The sequence below is a fragment of the Podarcis vaucheri genome, assembly GCF_965113315.1.
Source record: "Podarcis vaucheri genome assembly, chromosome: 8".
In the NCBI taxonomy this organism is placed as follows: domain Eukaryota; kingdom Metazoa; phylum Chordata; class Lepidosauria; order Squamata; family Lacertidae; genus Podarcis; species Podarcis vaucheri.
Genome location: NC_138766.1, coordinates 70,177,879 through 70,193,834, shown reverse-complemented (window position 1 = coordinate 70,193,834; position 15,956 = coordinate 70,177,879). Strand labels below are relative to the sequence as shown.

Here is a 15,956-nt window from a genome sequence, read left to right as displayed (position 1 = left end):
AGTGGTGCTTCAGGTTAAGAACAGTTTCAGGTTAAGAACGGACCTCCTGAATGAATTAAGTACTTAACCCGAGGTATCACTGTATAGTTATGGTACAAATACACATGGGTAACTAGCACCTTCGCAGACTTCCTGCTTATAATTGTAAGTATACTCCCATCATACCCTTTTGCTTTGCTTTAGCAGCCCATTCAGAAACTTCATCTTGGGCCCGTCCATCTGTAAACACAATAGACACTCGGGGAACTTTTGCTGACAAGCGTCTGGCGCCCTCTGCTTCTGTGAAGCTTCTCTCAACCATCTGCTTCAGGGCAAGTCCAGTCATGGAGCCCTTCCCCATATATTTAATTTGAGACACTGCTTTCTTCATGTCTTTGGCGGTGCTGAATTGTTTCAGTGTGAATTCGGTGCGAACCTGAGTAGAATATTGTATCAAACCAACTTGTGAAGCTTTGGGAGAGATGGTGAGAGTGTCCAAGATTCCCAAAACAAACTCTTTGACAATTTCAAAATTATTCTCTCCCAGACTTTTTGATCCATCTATCACAAACACGAGATCAACTGGGCCTTCAGTGCATCCTTTGGAAATAAAATGGGAAAGGAACAATTAATAAATAAAATAAAATCCAGGCGTTGTTGTTTTTTTGGAAACACAATGAACGAACATAAAACAGCAACATAAAAACAGCAGCACAGTGAAATAAACTCAGTGTATCACCTAAGGGTGAATAAAGACCTATTATTCCATTCTGAAAATCCCATACTGACAGCAAATAAATTAAAAAGGAGAAATCAGCCCAGCTTTCCGTCATATTTCAGACATAACTGAGAATGTTGTAAGAAGCAAGGCTATTTGCAATTTAACACAGACAGGTTAAAATACAGGCAGCACAGTGTTCATGTGGGCACACTACTAGTATTTATTTCTTGTAACCAATAAAGTTGGTTGCCATCTCCTCCAGAATTTGACATACATACATTCTGTCTAGACTAAAGAAGTGGATGGTAAAAGCAACTATCCAAATCTGGTGCCTGAAATGTGCACATATATACTCCAGTTCACACGACATACATTGTGTTCCATATGAGCACAGACTATCCTGCCGTCCTTAATGTTAGGGAACCCTCAATTTGTAATTGTGACTGGTGGACTTGAGTCATATCTCTGGAGATCCTTCAGCCAAACAAGGCCGGGCGAAGTGTCAGCCAGTCAAGATAGAACCTGTCAGTTTTAAAAGTCAGACAGGACTTGACTAAGAGATTAGCTGGATGGTTAGGGATTCGCCAGGCAAGGTAAACCAGACTGGTTCCCTCAGCTCCTGTAGTATGAGAAGATTTCTGTTCCAAAAGCAGAAGAAAAAGAATCTTGTCCCACAAGTGGGTTAGGCAGAATGGTCCATAATCATCTAGTGAGGTTCAAGCTGAGTTGGGATTTGAACCAGGGTGTCTTCAGTCCTAACCCAATAGCCTATCCACTTTGCAACCCTACCAGCCTAACAAGGCACAACCCTGAATATGCAGGGTCACCTTTGTGCAGCATTAAGAGGACTGTCACTTTTTATACTGCAAAATATCTGAGTTGGAACAGTCCCATTCCCAGTGCTGCAAAAGAATTGTAGATTCCAAAGGAAGGCCACTTATTGTTTCCTCTTGCTGGCTCCTACTGTTGTTTCCTAGAATACTCTGTATTTTCTTAAACACATTTTCCAGCTTTCATGACCTCAGATTATATAGCACTTTTACAGTGCTGGATTCCTTCCTTTAAGAATCAAAGGACATCTGAAGAACGAAACAAAGACTAAAGATCTGGTGACTTACTTCTGCATGTCTTCCCATTCTCTTCCAGTACGAATCCCTCATGGCATTTGCAGGAGTAGGAATTGTTATTATTCATGCAAACATGTTCACAGCCATGGTCGATGGTCTTGCAAAAGTCTTTGGCTGAAAACAAATTAGAATACTTGGTTGTTTATCAAAATTTTATTGGTAAGTACAAAGATTGTAGAATAGTCAGGTCAGGTGCTTCACATATTTTAATCTTCGCAGCTTAGGGCCTCAAAGAAACAGGGAAATGAGCCTGGCTGGCTGGCCTCATCTTCCTAACCTGATGCTTCACTCATCTTCCTAACTCAATTTGACCTCCCAACCAGCATGTACCAGAGAGGCAGACTGACAACATTCTTCCTGGTTTAAACTGCACTGTTTAAAGTGCATTGTTAATTTCTGAACCATGATTGCATCATTTAAACTATGCTTTACTGGAACAAGCCAGAATCAGAAACCATACTTTAATATTGGCTTGTTTTAATACACCACAGCTTAAACTAAAGACAGTTTGACCTGGTCGGACATCACAGGGTCTTCTTGGTGGTGGAAATCCCTTTTGTGGAATGCCCTCCCTCGTTATTAACATTCAAGGGGAATTAAAAACATTTCTGTTCACCTAGCCATTTGAAACTGAAATCCTGGCAATCTTGAATTTATTGGTCGTGAAGGCATGTTTTAAAATGTTTTTAGGTGTTCTTAATGCTTTTAAATATTTATTTTATTTAAATGTATTGTTTTAACTGCTTGATTGTTTGCGCTCTGGGCTCATTTGGGAAGAAGGGCAGGACAGAAAAAAATATAAAAAATAAAAAATAAAAATGTCAAACTATGGTTAGTATAAAGGTAAAGGGACCCCTGACCGTTAGGTCCAGTCGTGACCGACTCTGGGGTTGCGGCGCTCATCTCATTTTATTGGCTGAGGGAGCCGGTGTACAGCTTCCGGTTCATGTGGCCAGCATGACAAAGCCACTTTTGGCGAACCAGAGCAGCGCATGGAAACGCCGTTTACCTTCCCACCGGAGTGGTACCTATTTATCTACTTGCACTTTGATGTGCTTTCGAACTGCTAGGTTGGCAGGAGCAGAGACCAAACAACGGGAGCTCACCCTGTCGTGGGGATTCGAACCGCCGACCTTCTGATTGGCAAGTCCTAGGCTTTGTGGTTTAACCCACAGCGCCTCCCATGTCCCTATGGTTAGTATAGCCCAGAAGCAAATGCCTCCAATCTCTTCTTGTGTGTGCTGGAGTAGAAGCAGGGTTGCATGTGTACTGGGCCCGTGTTTCTACAAGGAGAACAACAACTTTAAAAAACAGCAATTCATTTGATAGGAGGAATAATCAAATTACTTACTTCCACACATTTTCCCATCTTGCTTTAATAGAAATCCCTCATGGCACTTGCAGGTATATGAATCCCCATTACTAACACAGACATGTTCGCATCCGTGGTCAACAGATTTGCAGACATCTTGATCTGAGTATAGTTAAGAGTTTGCTGATTAAAACAGATGGAACAGATTTACAATAACTATTATTTGATCAAGACTGAGCTGCTTACTTCTGCATGTCTTCCCATCATCTCTTAATGCAAATCCATCGTGGCACTTGCAGGCATAGGAGTATCCACTGTTGACACACAGGTGCTCACAGCCATGATCAACCGATTTACAGAGGTCTTTACCTAATGATAATTTTCACAATTAATAAGTTTTCCAGATGAAATAAATGCAAAGGTAGAATGACCAATATTGCAAAGATGAAATAAAACTCAGATCACGCCCTGCTTTCGCACAATTGTCAAAATGAATTCACATGACAATTGTGAGCCCATTTTTCACTGTGTAATTGGTTCAGATTTTCACATCCTCCTTTAGTATGCATGCTTCCTAGTACTGCAGATATAAGTGATGCTGTATTTATTAGCACAAACACAGCCACAGCCAACTGATTTGAGGACATATTTCTCAATGGCGACTTTAGATTAGAAACAGTGAACTGGTAGACCATCATCTGGCAGAATCCTGCTACAAGCTTCCAAGTGAGCTCTCCAGGACCTCCCCAGCTCTATTAGGGGGCTGCAAGCCTGCTTCAGAAGTAGCATGCAACTAGCCATGTGCTAGTCAGAGACGCTCTATGAGACACAATCTCAATTTGCTGAGGACTTCATTGCACGTCACGAGAAATTTGGGGAAATAATATGTGCAAGTGTACTCACATTTCCACTTTCTGCAGCCTCTTATAAAATACAAAAGGAAACCCATGCATTTCCCCTGTGGAAAGATGTGCAAGCTCCAGCAAGACAGCAGAAGCATGAGACCACTCTCATCATGCCTAAGGAGGCCTAGAGATCAGGGCTATTTGCCCTTGGATGCCCATGGATTCAACATGAGATAGCAGCAGGAACTATCTCTACAGCCCTCACTGGTCCTCCACCTGCAACACCCAGTTAGTTCAGTAGACAAAGATGAGCTCTAGCATAGCACACACCTGAGCTGCAGGGAGGGAAGCGCTGAAACAGCGCTCCCAGCCTCTGAAAGCAGGGCCTTCAGAATGAATAGCCCATTAAGGAGTGCTTGCTTACTTCTGCAGGTCTTCCCATCTTCGCTCAGTATGAATTCCTCGTGGCACTTGCAGGCATAGGAAATGCCATCACTCACACAAATGTGCTCACATCCATGGTCAACAGATCTACAGACATCTCTACCTGAAAACAGACAATTCGTTTCTTTTGTAACACCACATGATCGCCCCATGAGTCAACATGAAGACTATAAAACCTTTGGCTCTGCTTCCCCAAGCTCCCTCTCATAATCACTCATTTTAACTTTGGTTCGAGCTCAACAATCATCATAATACACAATACTGCTTAAATCTACTAGTGTCTGAAAACAACCCCCCCATGGGTAATTCTGTAACTATGTTATTCACAGTAATAACAACTGGCAATTTTTATTTATCTGTTAACATATATATTAACTATATACATATAGTTGTTGTTGTTGTTTAGTCGTGTCCGACTCTTCGTGACCCCATGGACCAGAGAACGCCAGGTACTCCTGCCTTCCACTGCCTCCCGCAGTTTGGTCAAACTTATGCTGGTAGCTCTGAGAACACTGTCCAACCATCTCGTCCTCTGTCGTCCCCTTCTCCTTGTGCCCTCCATCTTTCCCAACATCAGGGTCTTTTCCAGGGAGTCTTCTCTTCTCATGAGGTGGTCAAAGTATTGGAGCCTCAGCTTCACGATCTGTCCTTCCAGTGAGCACTCAGGGCTGATTTCCTTAAGAATGGATAGGTTTGATCTTCTTGCAGTCCATGGGACTCTCAAGAGTCTCTTCCAGCACCATAATTCAAAAGCATCAATTCTTTGGCGATCAGCCTTCTTTATTGTCCAGCTCTCACTTCCATACACACACACACACACACACACACACACACATATATATATATAGAGAGAGAAAATAAGTGAACTAGGTTGGGGGAAACAAACTTACGTTTGCAAGTTCTCCCATCCCCACGCAGCACATATCCTTCAAAGCACTGGCAGGCGTAAGATCTTTCACTATTTACACACAAATGTTCACAGTTGTGGTCATTCAGCAAACAATAGTCCACCCCTGGGAATAAAAAAGTTGTGATTATTATTATGTATTTGCAAAGAAGAGTCCTGACACCCAGGGAACTTGAAAACAGGCAAAGGAAACAACAAAGGAAGTGGAGGGAAATGAAGTCAGGGCAAACAGGATGATAACCGAGGAAGTTTCTAAAGAGTTGATAGATTTAGTCTCCTGTGCACAGAAATAAAGTAAACACCCCTTGCCCAATCTTTTTTTTGGGGGGTGGGTGCCGGGGGGTGGGGGGAAAGGACATATGCACTTTCACTTAGTGCCACACCACCAAGAGCAGACCAATGGACCCTATGACTCTAGTTTGTGTACTCCAATGTGTATCTGGAGTTCCTGTGCATTTAAAGCAGGAAGAACTGACAATATGGAATCCTCCAGAGGATACTGGACCACAGCTCCCTTCAGTCAGCATGGCCATTGTTCAGGAAGTTGCAGTCCAACAATATCTGGTGGGCACTACATTGGCTCCCTGTGATTGAAAGTACCCCTTGGTAATTAGACCAATCAATCATTTTATTTGTATGGCACTTTCCCAAAGTTAAAGCCACGCTGAAGGTGGCTTACAACCTGTTTTTTAAAAAAGATACATAACTAAAAACATAACAGAAATTTGTTGGCATCTGTCTCTCTTGGGAGACAATGGTGGGTCACAAAAAGGCTAATTTGCCCCCCCCCCCCGATGTTGAATAATTCTTTGCTTGCACAAGGGATTATAGCCACTTATTTCTCAAGTGCTTTGTATTAGAACTAGAATGAGTGTGCTGGGCTCTTTCCTCTGCTGTTGATTTAAGCAATTGTTAAACTTCAGGTCAACTGAGTAATATAACCCATGAGATTTCCTAGCAGCACAAAAGAAGTATTGCCTGTTTCTAAATAATAAGCAAGGCAAATTGGGAAGTAAGAATCTCCAGAAGGAAAAGCCATAAAATGAGAACTTTACACACAGGAGTTGAGTAGCGAATATAAAATTTTAGAGCTTTTGATGGAAATCCCAAGTGCTGCCCGGAGGAAAATAAAACTCCATCAAGGATAAACATTTCTCCTGTTACCCAGGAAAGAACTCTTTCCATTGGTAAGTTGATAAAACTATTTCAGCAAGCCTGCTGCTTTTTTGGCTACTCTGGATTCAAACAGACACCTAGGGCTGGGTTAGAATAGCTAGCACTAAAGTGTTATTCCCCTTAATTTTCAGTTTTTCCTTTCAAGCCACAGCATCCAAGTTTCTGTTTTAACTACTCAACCACAGGGTGTTGTTCATATGATTACATACATACCAGGTAGTTATCTTAAAACTACATATTTCTGCTAACCCTCATCAAGTACCAGTAGTATCATAATCATGAATGGCTGCTTATCACCGTTGTTGTGCCGATGGTCACATTCCTTGATTTTACTTTTATGTAGGAAAAAGACTGGCTGAAATTAAACTGTTTTACTCAGAGAGAGTAGACCAGTGTTTCCCAACCACTGTTCCGCGGCACACTAGTGTGCCGCGAGATGTTGCCTGGTGTGCCGCGGGAAACATTAAAAAATTTGAAAGATTTTTTTTTAAGTCAAATTTTCGATTGGGGCGCCGTCACTAGATGACCCCTGGGGTTCCCTCCCTCCCTCCCGCTCTGCGCCTCCCTCCTCCTCCTCCTCCTCCTCCGGGGAGGCCCTTCCTGGCTCTCGGCCAAGGCTTGGCAGCTGCCACTCACTCACTCGCTCGCCCACCCGTCCCTCCATCCCTGCACCCGGCCTCTCCCCCTCCGTCCCCGGCGCGGGGGCTGCCGGGATCCGTAGTCCCCTCGCCCTTGGGCTCCGCGCCCGCGCGGGGTGCACAAACTACGTTTCCCAGCGTGGCCTGGCGGGCCGGGCGTTTTGTTTGAAGCACTCTTCTCCCGGCCATGGAATGAGCACAGCGGCGGCGGCCGGGCGGGCAGGGGCTCTTCCGCGCAGACCCCGCGCAGCCTGCCTGCGCCCCCGCGGAGATCGGGCGGCAGGATGGAGCCCGGGGATCCCCGCGGAGGCGGAGCGGCGGAGGCGGAGGCTGCCCCCCAGGTAGGGCTGCGTCGGGGGGGGGGTTATTTTTGCAATGCTGCATCCGCGCCGGAGGGGACGCATCGGACCGCGGGGAGACCCCTTGGCGGGCGTGTAAGGCAATGCATGTGTGCAGGCGTTGCATGGAGTGCAGTGCAATGCAATGGCAACGCGGCGCCCTGCATGCATGCATGCAACTTCCACCGGCGCTCCGGACTTGGCAGGTGAGGGGGGTCCCCAGTGGGCGGCAGAGAGAGCCGGGAGGGCAAAGGGGAGCAGGGGGGAGCAGCGCTGCTCCCCGAGCCGAGCCCGGGGGGTAGCTTCGGCGTCATTGCGCCGGGTGTTGGAAGCGGAGGCTGGCGGGGGCCCCTCACCTGCAAAACCTGGTCGCCTCTCATATATTTCATGCATTGCATTCATCGCCCGCTTTCTCCTCCAAGGAGCTCCCGGGGGCGCGCGTGGTTCTCCCCGTGTTATCCTCGCAACAACAGCCCTGCGAGGTGGGTCAGGCGAGTGGCCCAAGGGAGCACCCAGGGATTGTCCTGGCCAGGTGGGGTGATTTGAACCCTGCTCTCTGCCCGGTCTTCGTCCTCATTTAGCCCCCACATGTGCATGACTGTGCATGACTGAGGTTTCCCCTCCTTGTCTTGGCTATGGTGTGAGTCTGTGCTGTTAATTACTGTATTTTTCGGACTATTGGACGCACCGGTCCATAGGACGCACCTAGATTTGGGGGGGGGGGGAATAAAGGCAAAAAAAATTTATCCCCCCCCCGCCAGGCGCGGGGCTGGGGCGGGGAAGCCCGAGCTTCCCCCTCCCCCAGAACGGGACCCAGAGCCATGCCGAAGCTGCGCGCAGCTTTGGCATCGCTCTGGGAACTTGCGGGGCTGGGGGAGGAGGAAGCCTTCCGCCAGCCTCCAAACCAGTTTGCAGGGCTGGCGACGGGGAGGAGCAGGCTTTTTCCCCCGCCAGCCTTCTAGACAAGTCGGGGTACAGCGGCAAAGGCGCGCTGCGCCTCTCCCGCTGTCCCCCGAGTTTGCGGGGCTGGCGATGGGGAGGAGCAGGCTTTTCCCCCCGCCAGTCTTCTAGACAAGTCGGGGGACAGCGGCAAAGGCGCGCTGCGCCTCTCCCGCTGTCCCCCGAGTTTGCGGGGCTGGCGACGGGGAGGAGCAGGCTTCTCCCCCCGCCAGCCTTCTAGACAAGTCGGGGGACAGCGGGAAGGGCGCGCTGCGCCTCTCCCGCTGTCCCCCGAGCTTGTGGGGCTGGCGGTGGGGCTCTCCTGAAGCCTGGAGGCTCCCCCCCCCCAGCCTTCAGATCAGGTCGGGGAATAGCGGGATGGCGGAGCGCCGCCATCCCGCTTTTCCCCGACCTGATCTGGAGGTTGTGGGGATGGTGGGGGGGAGAAGCAGGCTTGCTTCTCCCTCCCCCAGCCTCCAGATCAGGTCGGGGAATAGCGGGATGGCGGAGCGCCCCATCCCGCTTTTCCCTGACCTGATCAGGAGGTTGTGGGGATGGTGGGGGGGGGAGAAGCAGGCTTGCTTCTCCCCCCCCCCAGCCTCCAGATCAGGTCGGGGAATAGCGGGATGGCGGAGCGCCGCCATCCCGCTTTTCCCCGACCTGATCTGGAGGTTGTGGGGATGGTGGGGGGGAGAAGCAGGCTTGCTTCTCCCCCCGCCAGCCTCCAGATCAGGTCGGGGAATAGCGGGGTGGCGGCTCTGCGCCTCCCCGCTGTCCCCAGCTTTTGGGTGCAGGCTGCTGCCCGCAAGCCTTGCGAGCCCGCGGGACATCCCGCCGGGCTTGCAAGACTTGGGATAGCTTCCTGAAGCCTGGAGAGCGAGAGGGGTCGGTGCGCACGGACCCCTCTCGCTCTCCAGGCTTCAGCAAAAGCCTGCATTCGCACCATAGGACGCACACACATTTCCCCTTCATTTTTGGAGGGGAAAAAGTGCGTCCTATAGTGCGAAAAATACGGTAATGGGGTTCTGCCTTCGGAGAAGATGAGCCAGCCCTCAAGGAGGTGATTATGTAATTTGCTAGCAATTCATGTCCCTCCCGGCGTGATGCTGCGCGCTGACGTCACGGGGCTGTAATGGTGGTGTGCCTCGAGATTTTTTTCATGAAACAAGTGTGCCTTTGCCCAAAAAAGGTTGGGAAACACTGGAGTAGACCCATCGAAGCTAATGAACATAAAGACTCTCCTCCCTGGAAGAGAGGGGAGTGGTTGTGGGCGGGAGCCCGAGCACCGCCCCTAGCAGGGGGCATTAGCCCCCTGCCTCCTCCTCTCACCTGGCTGGTGCCCACGCCCCCTCGGCAGGCATCCAACCAGGTGCCTTCGAGGGGGCGTGTTCAGCAGCCTTTTGCGGCGGCGCCAGCCTCTCCTCGGCCTCATTCTTCTCCGTCCTCTCATCGCGAGTGTGTACTCTGTCCGATGCCTGCTTGGCGGGAGGCCATGGCACGACCCCCGGTGACATCAGGGGAGAGCCTATAGTTGGATTAGCATCAACAGGCTCCACCTACTGGTGAATAAACCCCCCTTGTTTTAATCATCCAATGCCTAAGCCAATAACTTTTCACTGCTGTAATCAATAAAGTTGTGGCCTTTTCTTGCCCCTTAACCTTATATCACGTGTCCTTGTGTATTTATTTCACATTGCGGGGGTCGGGTCCTCGAACCACAACTAAGGATTTAGCCACACTTCCTGTTGTCTTGCTGCTTTCCTACCTGGGGAAAACTGCTCTTTGGTGCTCAATCAGAGCAAATAGCAACCGGGTTTTCCATGTCTTGCTGTTTGTTCTGATTTAGAGCTAAAGAGCAGGTTTTCCCTGGGAATGGAGTGGGCCAAGGGGAAAACCACTCAGCCCCGTGCTTTCTAGGCACAGCTCAAGCGGAAGTGTGGGCAAGCCCTTAGTTAGGTCCATCAATTTCAATGGTCTACTCTAAGTAAAACATAGTTGAATACCACCCAAAGATTCTCAAAATTAACTGAGTGGGGAAAGGGAAGTTATTATCACTCATTACTAGTGATATGGGGAATTGTTAAGGAATGGGCCCTCCCCCCTTTTAAAATTTAGGCTGTGTACACACCAAAGTGTTAATGCACATATAAGTTGTGCATATTTGTTTTTTCCTTGTGCAAGTTCATCCACACATGAGCACTTTCAACTGAATTCTGTCTCATTTTCCCCTATCCACACAGGTAGGGTTTGCTTGATGGGGTATATTTACACTGTGTGCTTTTCCCCCTTCCCCTCAATTAGTACTAACCCACCCACCCTGAGTTCCACAAACCTGGGATCCATTGTGGGCATACAGGCAGGTGTTGTTTACCTTTGCATGCATGCTTTTGGTTTTTTTAAAGATACAAGTCTTCCAATACATCGGACTCGGATAAAACAGTGGGTTATAACAAAAACAAAAAGGTGTATTATGCCTGGCCCCACTAGCAGCCCACTGAGGAATGCCTAACTAACAGAAGTAAAGGGTGGTGCGATATGGAACACATGAAAATAACAGGGAATGTCACTACCAATTTTAAAGGGCTAGCTTGGAATACGGGACTATAAAGCTTTGTTTTTGTTTACTGCCTCAAGATTCCAATCTGTCTGCTTTAATCATGCATTCCCAAAAAACCTGAGTGCATGCTATAATCTCGAGTTTTCCTCAAAATTGCCTTTCAGAACAAAATAAAAAAAAATCAGCACTTTAACCCACCTTGTTTTTCTCTAATTATATGCAATGACCAAATCAAGAGACTTACGTGAACAGGTCTTTAGATCCTCATTAATGATGAAACCTTCAGAACACTGGCAAATGTAAGAGTCCTTGGTGTTCAGGCACAGATGCTCACAGCCATGGTTGGACTCAGCACAGTGGTCTTTTCCTGGATTGTTATGTATCAGCAATGGCAAAGAATGCATTGGAATGTTAAAGCATTTTTAAAGCCCAGAAGTGAAAAATATGCAAGTAACAACCATCAGCAAAGCCCACCATTGTAAACTGTGACTTTGTTAAAACTTTGCACAGAATGGACAGACTGTACTTTCTGCATTTCATTGTCACGTGATCCCATTGTTTTACACCTGCACCCATATATATATATATATATATATGGAGGTTTTGGTGTCTTCGGGTGTCTTCCCGTGTAAGAGTCGGGGTGTCTGGGCGACGTTTCGACGAGGTCTCACTCGTCATCTTCAGGCTGGTGCTTTCGGCTTCTTGTTACTGGAACGTTTCGTTGAAACGTCGTCCAGACACCCCGACTCTTACACGGGAAGACACCCGAAGACACCAAAACCTGCATTCCTATACCCGTGAAAATCTACGAAAGCAAATATATATATATATATATATATGCAGGTTTTGGTGTCTTCGGGTGTCTTCCCGTGTAAGAGTCGGGGTGTCTGTGCGACGTTTCGACGAGGTCTCACTCGTCATCTTCAGGATGAATCATATAATTTAAAAATACTCTTACACGGGAAGACACCCGAAGACACCAAAACCTGCATTCCTGTACCCGTGAAAATCTACGAAAGCAAATATATATATATATATATATACACACAGTCGTACCTTGGAAGTCGAATGGAATCCGTTCCAGAAGTCTATTTGACTTCAAAATGTTCAGAAACCAAAGCACGGGCTTCTGATTGGCTGCAGGAAGGTCCTGCAGCCAATTGGAAGCCGCATTGGACGTTCAACTTCCAAAAAAACATTCAAAAACTGGAACACTCACTTCACATTTTTGATCGTTCAGGAGCCTAAACGTTCGGCAACTAAGCAGTTCGAGATCCGAGGTACAACTGTATACCTGAAAACTGAGGGAACATCTGATCAAGTGTACTCTATTATATTAACAAAGCAATCCAAACCTCCCTTACACTGGGTGGATGGTGGACTGGACTACTGTTTACATTTTTTGAGTAGAAGTCATACTTGGTAAAGTCACTACAATGTGACATTCACAGTGAAATCTTCAGGATTAACTGTGTAGCAGAATTATAATTTAATCATATGAAATGAGGAAACCTAACATCACCATTTTGCAAATTAGCGTGACTGCTCAGATGTTGCAGGAGCACTTCCTAACAGAGGAGAGAGAATGCCAGATATGCATGCAACAGAGTATTTGTTAAGGTTTAAAGCCTGGACTGTTTGTTTCTCATGCGAAGGAACAACTGGGAGGTGCAGCTGATACGTGCTTTTATGAATGTACATTTCTCTCTATGCTGGCTCTGGCAGTACAGAGCAAAACACTTTTTTTTTCTGGGGGGGAAATAGATCCAAGAGAGAGAGGGAGGGAGAGAGAGAAGGGAAGAAATCCCCCTTTCAAACAAACTCCTCTATTAACTTTCTGCTAGCAGACATTCTTTGCTATTTTTATAGCTCACTCTTAGAACCATTTCGAATAGGCAAACAGTCTGCACAATTCCTCCAGACTGTGCCTAAGTATAGGAATGGGATGGAAAAGTGCATTATATGAGCTCACGCTACATGCAAAGGAACACCCTCTTTGATTTCTATGACTATAGTAGAGGCTATTCACTTGCATGACCTGACTTTTCAGGGCCAAACCGGAAAGGACACCAGGGGATCTGTGATCAGTTTTCCTGCGTTTTTAGTGGTAAATAAAGCTACAAGAAGGAGATTGTGGTTTGACATGTACCTAGTGTTGAGGAGAGGTTTTTTTGGTGTGTTTTTTTTTTTTAAGCAAACCCTGCTTCTGTGTACCATTTTCTCAATATGAATTGCCTCCCTGAAGCTTCAGTTGGTTCAGGGTGGAAACTTGTGGTACCATGGAGGAACCTATAGGTTTTCTCCTGCAGAGCAAATAGTAGTCTGGGGGCAGATTTTGCATCAGGAAAATGTTACAGGGAGAAAGGATTAAAAATCTCATCCTTAGTGCCATAGTCCTGATCCTAATCCTACCCCCTCCTGCAGCTGCATTTACCATTTTTTTAAAAAGAGACTTTTGGACAGATGATAGATATCCTGATTTCAGAGGCGCCGAGTTTCGTGTGACATGGGGGGAGGGGCTCGTCGCATGCGTGTGACATCACACATGCGACACAGACGTACGACATCACACTGCTGGATCGGCCAAGGCCCATCTAGTTCAACATCCTGTTCTTGCACTGGCCAATCAGATGCCCAGTGGAAGCTCAAAAGCAGAACCTGGTTGCAACAGAGCACTCCCCACTTGTGATTCTTAGCAGCTTGGCAGTCCAAATCATATTGCCACTTACAGCAGAGACAGAATACAGCCTTCATGGCAAATAGCAACTGATAATCTTATTCTCCATGAATTTGTCTAATTCCCTTTTAAAGCTATCCAAGCTGGTAGCCATCATTACTTCTAGTGGGAGTGAATTCCATAGTTTAAGTGCCATGTGGACAACTACTTAATATGTGGAGTTGCAAAAATAAATCAGTAAGTCATTTTTTTGCGTAAGAGATGCCTAAAGCAAGGAAACAGAGAGGCCCAGAACCAATAACAAAACACACACACTGTGTGCTCTCATTGTTTTAATTATTATCTACACTTTCTAAGATAAGGACCGAAAATACATCCAGCAGTAAGCTATTCCTCTTTCTAGAACTTTGCAGCAAGTTTGTTTGTTAAAGATATATATTTAAATCACATGCTGGCATTATCTCAGCTTATTTTGAATCTTGCTAGCTTTACAAAAGCCCATATTTATAAAAGCCTGAGGAGATCTGTAGCATAAGTTTGCTTCAGAACTCTGTCCAGTACACAGATTAACTCCACCAGAATGTCTGACATACTCACTTCTGCATGTTTTGCGGTCACGGTTCAGAGTGTATCCGGCTCGACATCTGCAAGTATACCCGTCTTCTGTGTTAACACATTCATGTTCACAGCCATGTTTTCCCAAAGCACAGACATTTATTCCTGTGGGAGGGAAAGGAAAACATGCAATGTAACAATGCTGGAACATAATCGTTTAAAAATAATACCTAAGAACCATCATGTAAAACCATTAAAAACACTCACCTTCCAGTTTATAATAATATAATAATAATAATTTATTATTTATACCCCGCCCATCTGGCTGGGTTTCCCCAGCCACTCTGGGCGGCTTCCAAAAGAATATTAAAATACTGTGATACATCAAACATTAAAAGCTTCCCTAAACACGGCTGCCTTCAGATGTCTTCTAAAAGTCTGGTAGTTGTTGTTCTCTTTGACATCTGAAGGGAGGGCGTTCCACAGGGATGGCGCCACTACCGAGAAGGCCCTCTGCCTGGTTCCCTGTAACTTGGCTTCTCGCAGTGAGGGAACCGCCAGAAGGCCCTCAGCGCTGGATCTCAGTGTCCAGGCTGAACGATGGGGGTGGAGACGCTCCTTCAGGTAATAATAATAATAATAATAATAATAATAAATTTTTATTTATATCCCGCCCTCCCCAGCCGAAGCCGGGCTCAGGGCGGCTAACAACACTAAAAAAGTGCAACAATATAAAAACATCATAAGAATTAATTAAAATCAAAATTAATGGCAACCATAAACTAAAGTATTGTAAAGATTGCTGAAGGAGGGAGTCAGGCTGTGCCCTAACCAAAGGCCTGGTGGAACAGCTCTGTCTTGCAGGCCCTGCGGAAAGATGTCAAGTCCTGCAGGGCCCTTGTCTCTTGTGACAGAGCGTTCCACCAGGTTGGAGCCGCAGCCGAAAAAGCCCTGGCTCTAGTTGAGGCCAGCCTAACCTCTCTGTGGCCTGGGACCTTCAAGATGTTTTTATTAGAGGACCGTAAGTTCCTCTGTGGGGCATACCAGGAGAGGCGGTCCCGTAGATACGAGGGTCCTAGGCCGTATAGGGCTTTAAAGGTTAAAACCAGCACCTTAAACCTGATCCTGTACTCCACTGGGAGCCAGTGTAGCTGGTATAGCACCGGATGAATGTGATCCCGCAGCGAAGACCCCGTAAGGAGTCTCGCTGCGGCATTCTGCACCCGCTGGAGTTTCTGGGTCAGTCTCAAGGGCAGCCCCACGTAGAGCGAGTTACAATAATCCAGTCTGGAGGTGACCGTCGTGTGGATCACAGTGGCTAGGTCAGGGCGAGAGAGGTAAGGGGCCAACTGCTTAGCTTGGCGGAGATGAAAAAATGCCGCCTTTGTTATAGCTGCAATCTGCGCCTCCGGTATACTGGACCGAGGCCGTTTAGGGCTTTAAAGGTCAGCACCAACACTTTGAATTGTGCTCGGAAACGTACTGGGAGCTAGACACCAAAAGCAAAATTAAGAGTTCACTAGGACTGTTTGCATATGCAAGAGACAGTATCAGGAGGACAAGACCTTTCAAAATATTTGGCTATTGCAGAGATTATCTGTGTGTATTGCACTTGATATGGTTTGTTTATGTAGAGTTCTTGGCTGATTTTAGCAGGTCCAGCATCACTGCTTAGCATACCCAGCAGAACACCTGCTGAAACCCAATGATGCCATTAGTGATGGCATTGCCTACTGGGGCC

At 46.8% G+C, this 15,956-nt stretch overlaps 1 protein-coding gene across 1 annotated transcript in view; it reads right to left on the bottom strand.

Moving 5' to 3' along the window:
• MATN2 (matrilin 2) overlaps positions 1 to 15,956 on the bottom strand; it is a 61,254-nt gene that overhangs the window by 10,025 nt on the left and 35,273 nt on the right. Inside the window, exons 8-15 of the mRNA XM_082235546.1 lie at positions 14,258 to 14,380; positions 11,228 to 11,350; positions 5,319 to 5,441; positions 4,409 to 4,531; positions 3,386 to 3,508; positions 3,179 to 3,301; positions 1,819 to 1,941; positions 166 to 579 (exon numbers count right to left, since the gene is read on the bottom strand). Coding sequence (XP_082091672.1) covers positions 166 to 579; positions 1,819 to 1,941; positions 3,179 to 3,301; positions 3,386 to 3,508; positions 4,409 to 4,531; positions 5,319 to 5,441; positions 11,228 to 11,350; positions 14,258 to 14,380 — 1,275 coding nt within the window. The remainder of the gene's footprint in view (positions 1 to 165; positions 580 to 1,818; positions 1,942 to 3,178; positions 3,302 to 3,385; positions 3,509 to 4,408; positions 4,532 to 5,318; positions 5,442 to 11,227; positions 11,351 to 14,257; positions 14,381 to 15,956) is intronic.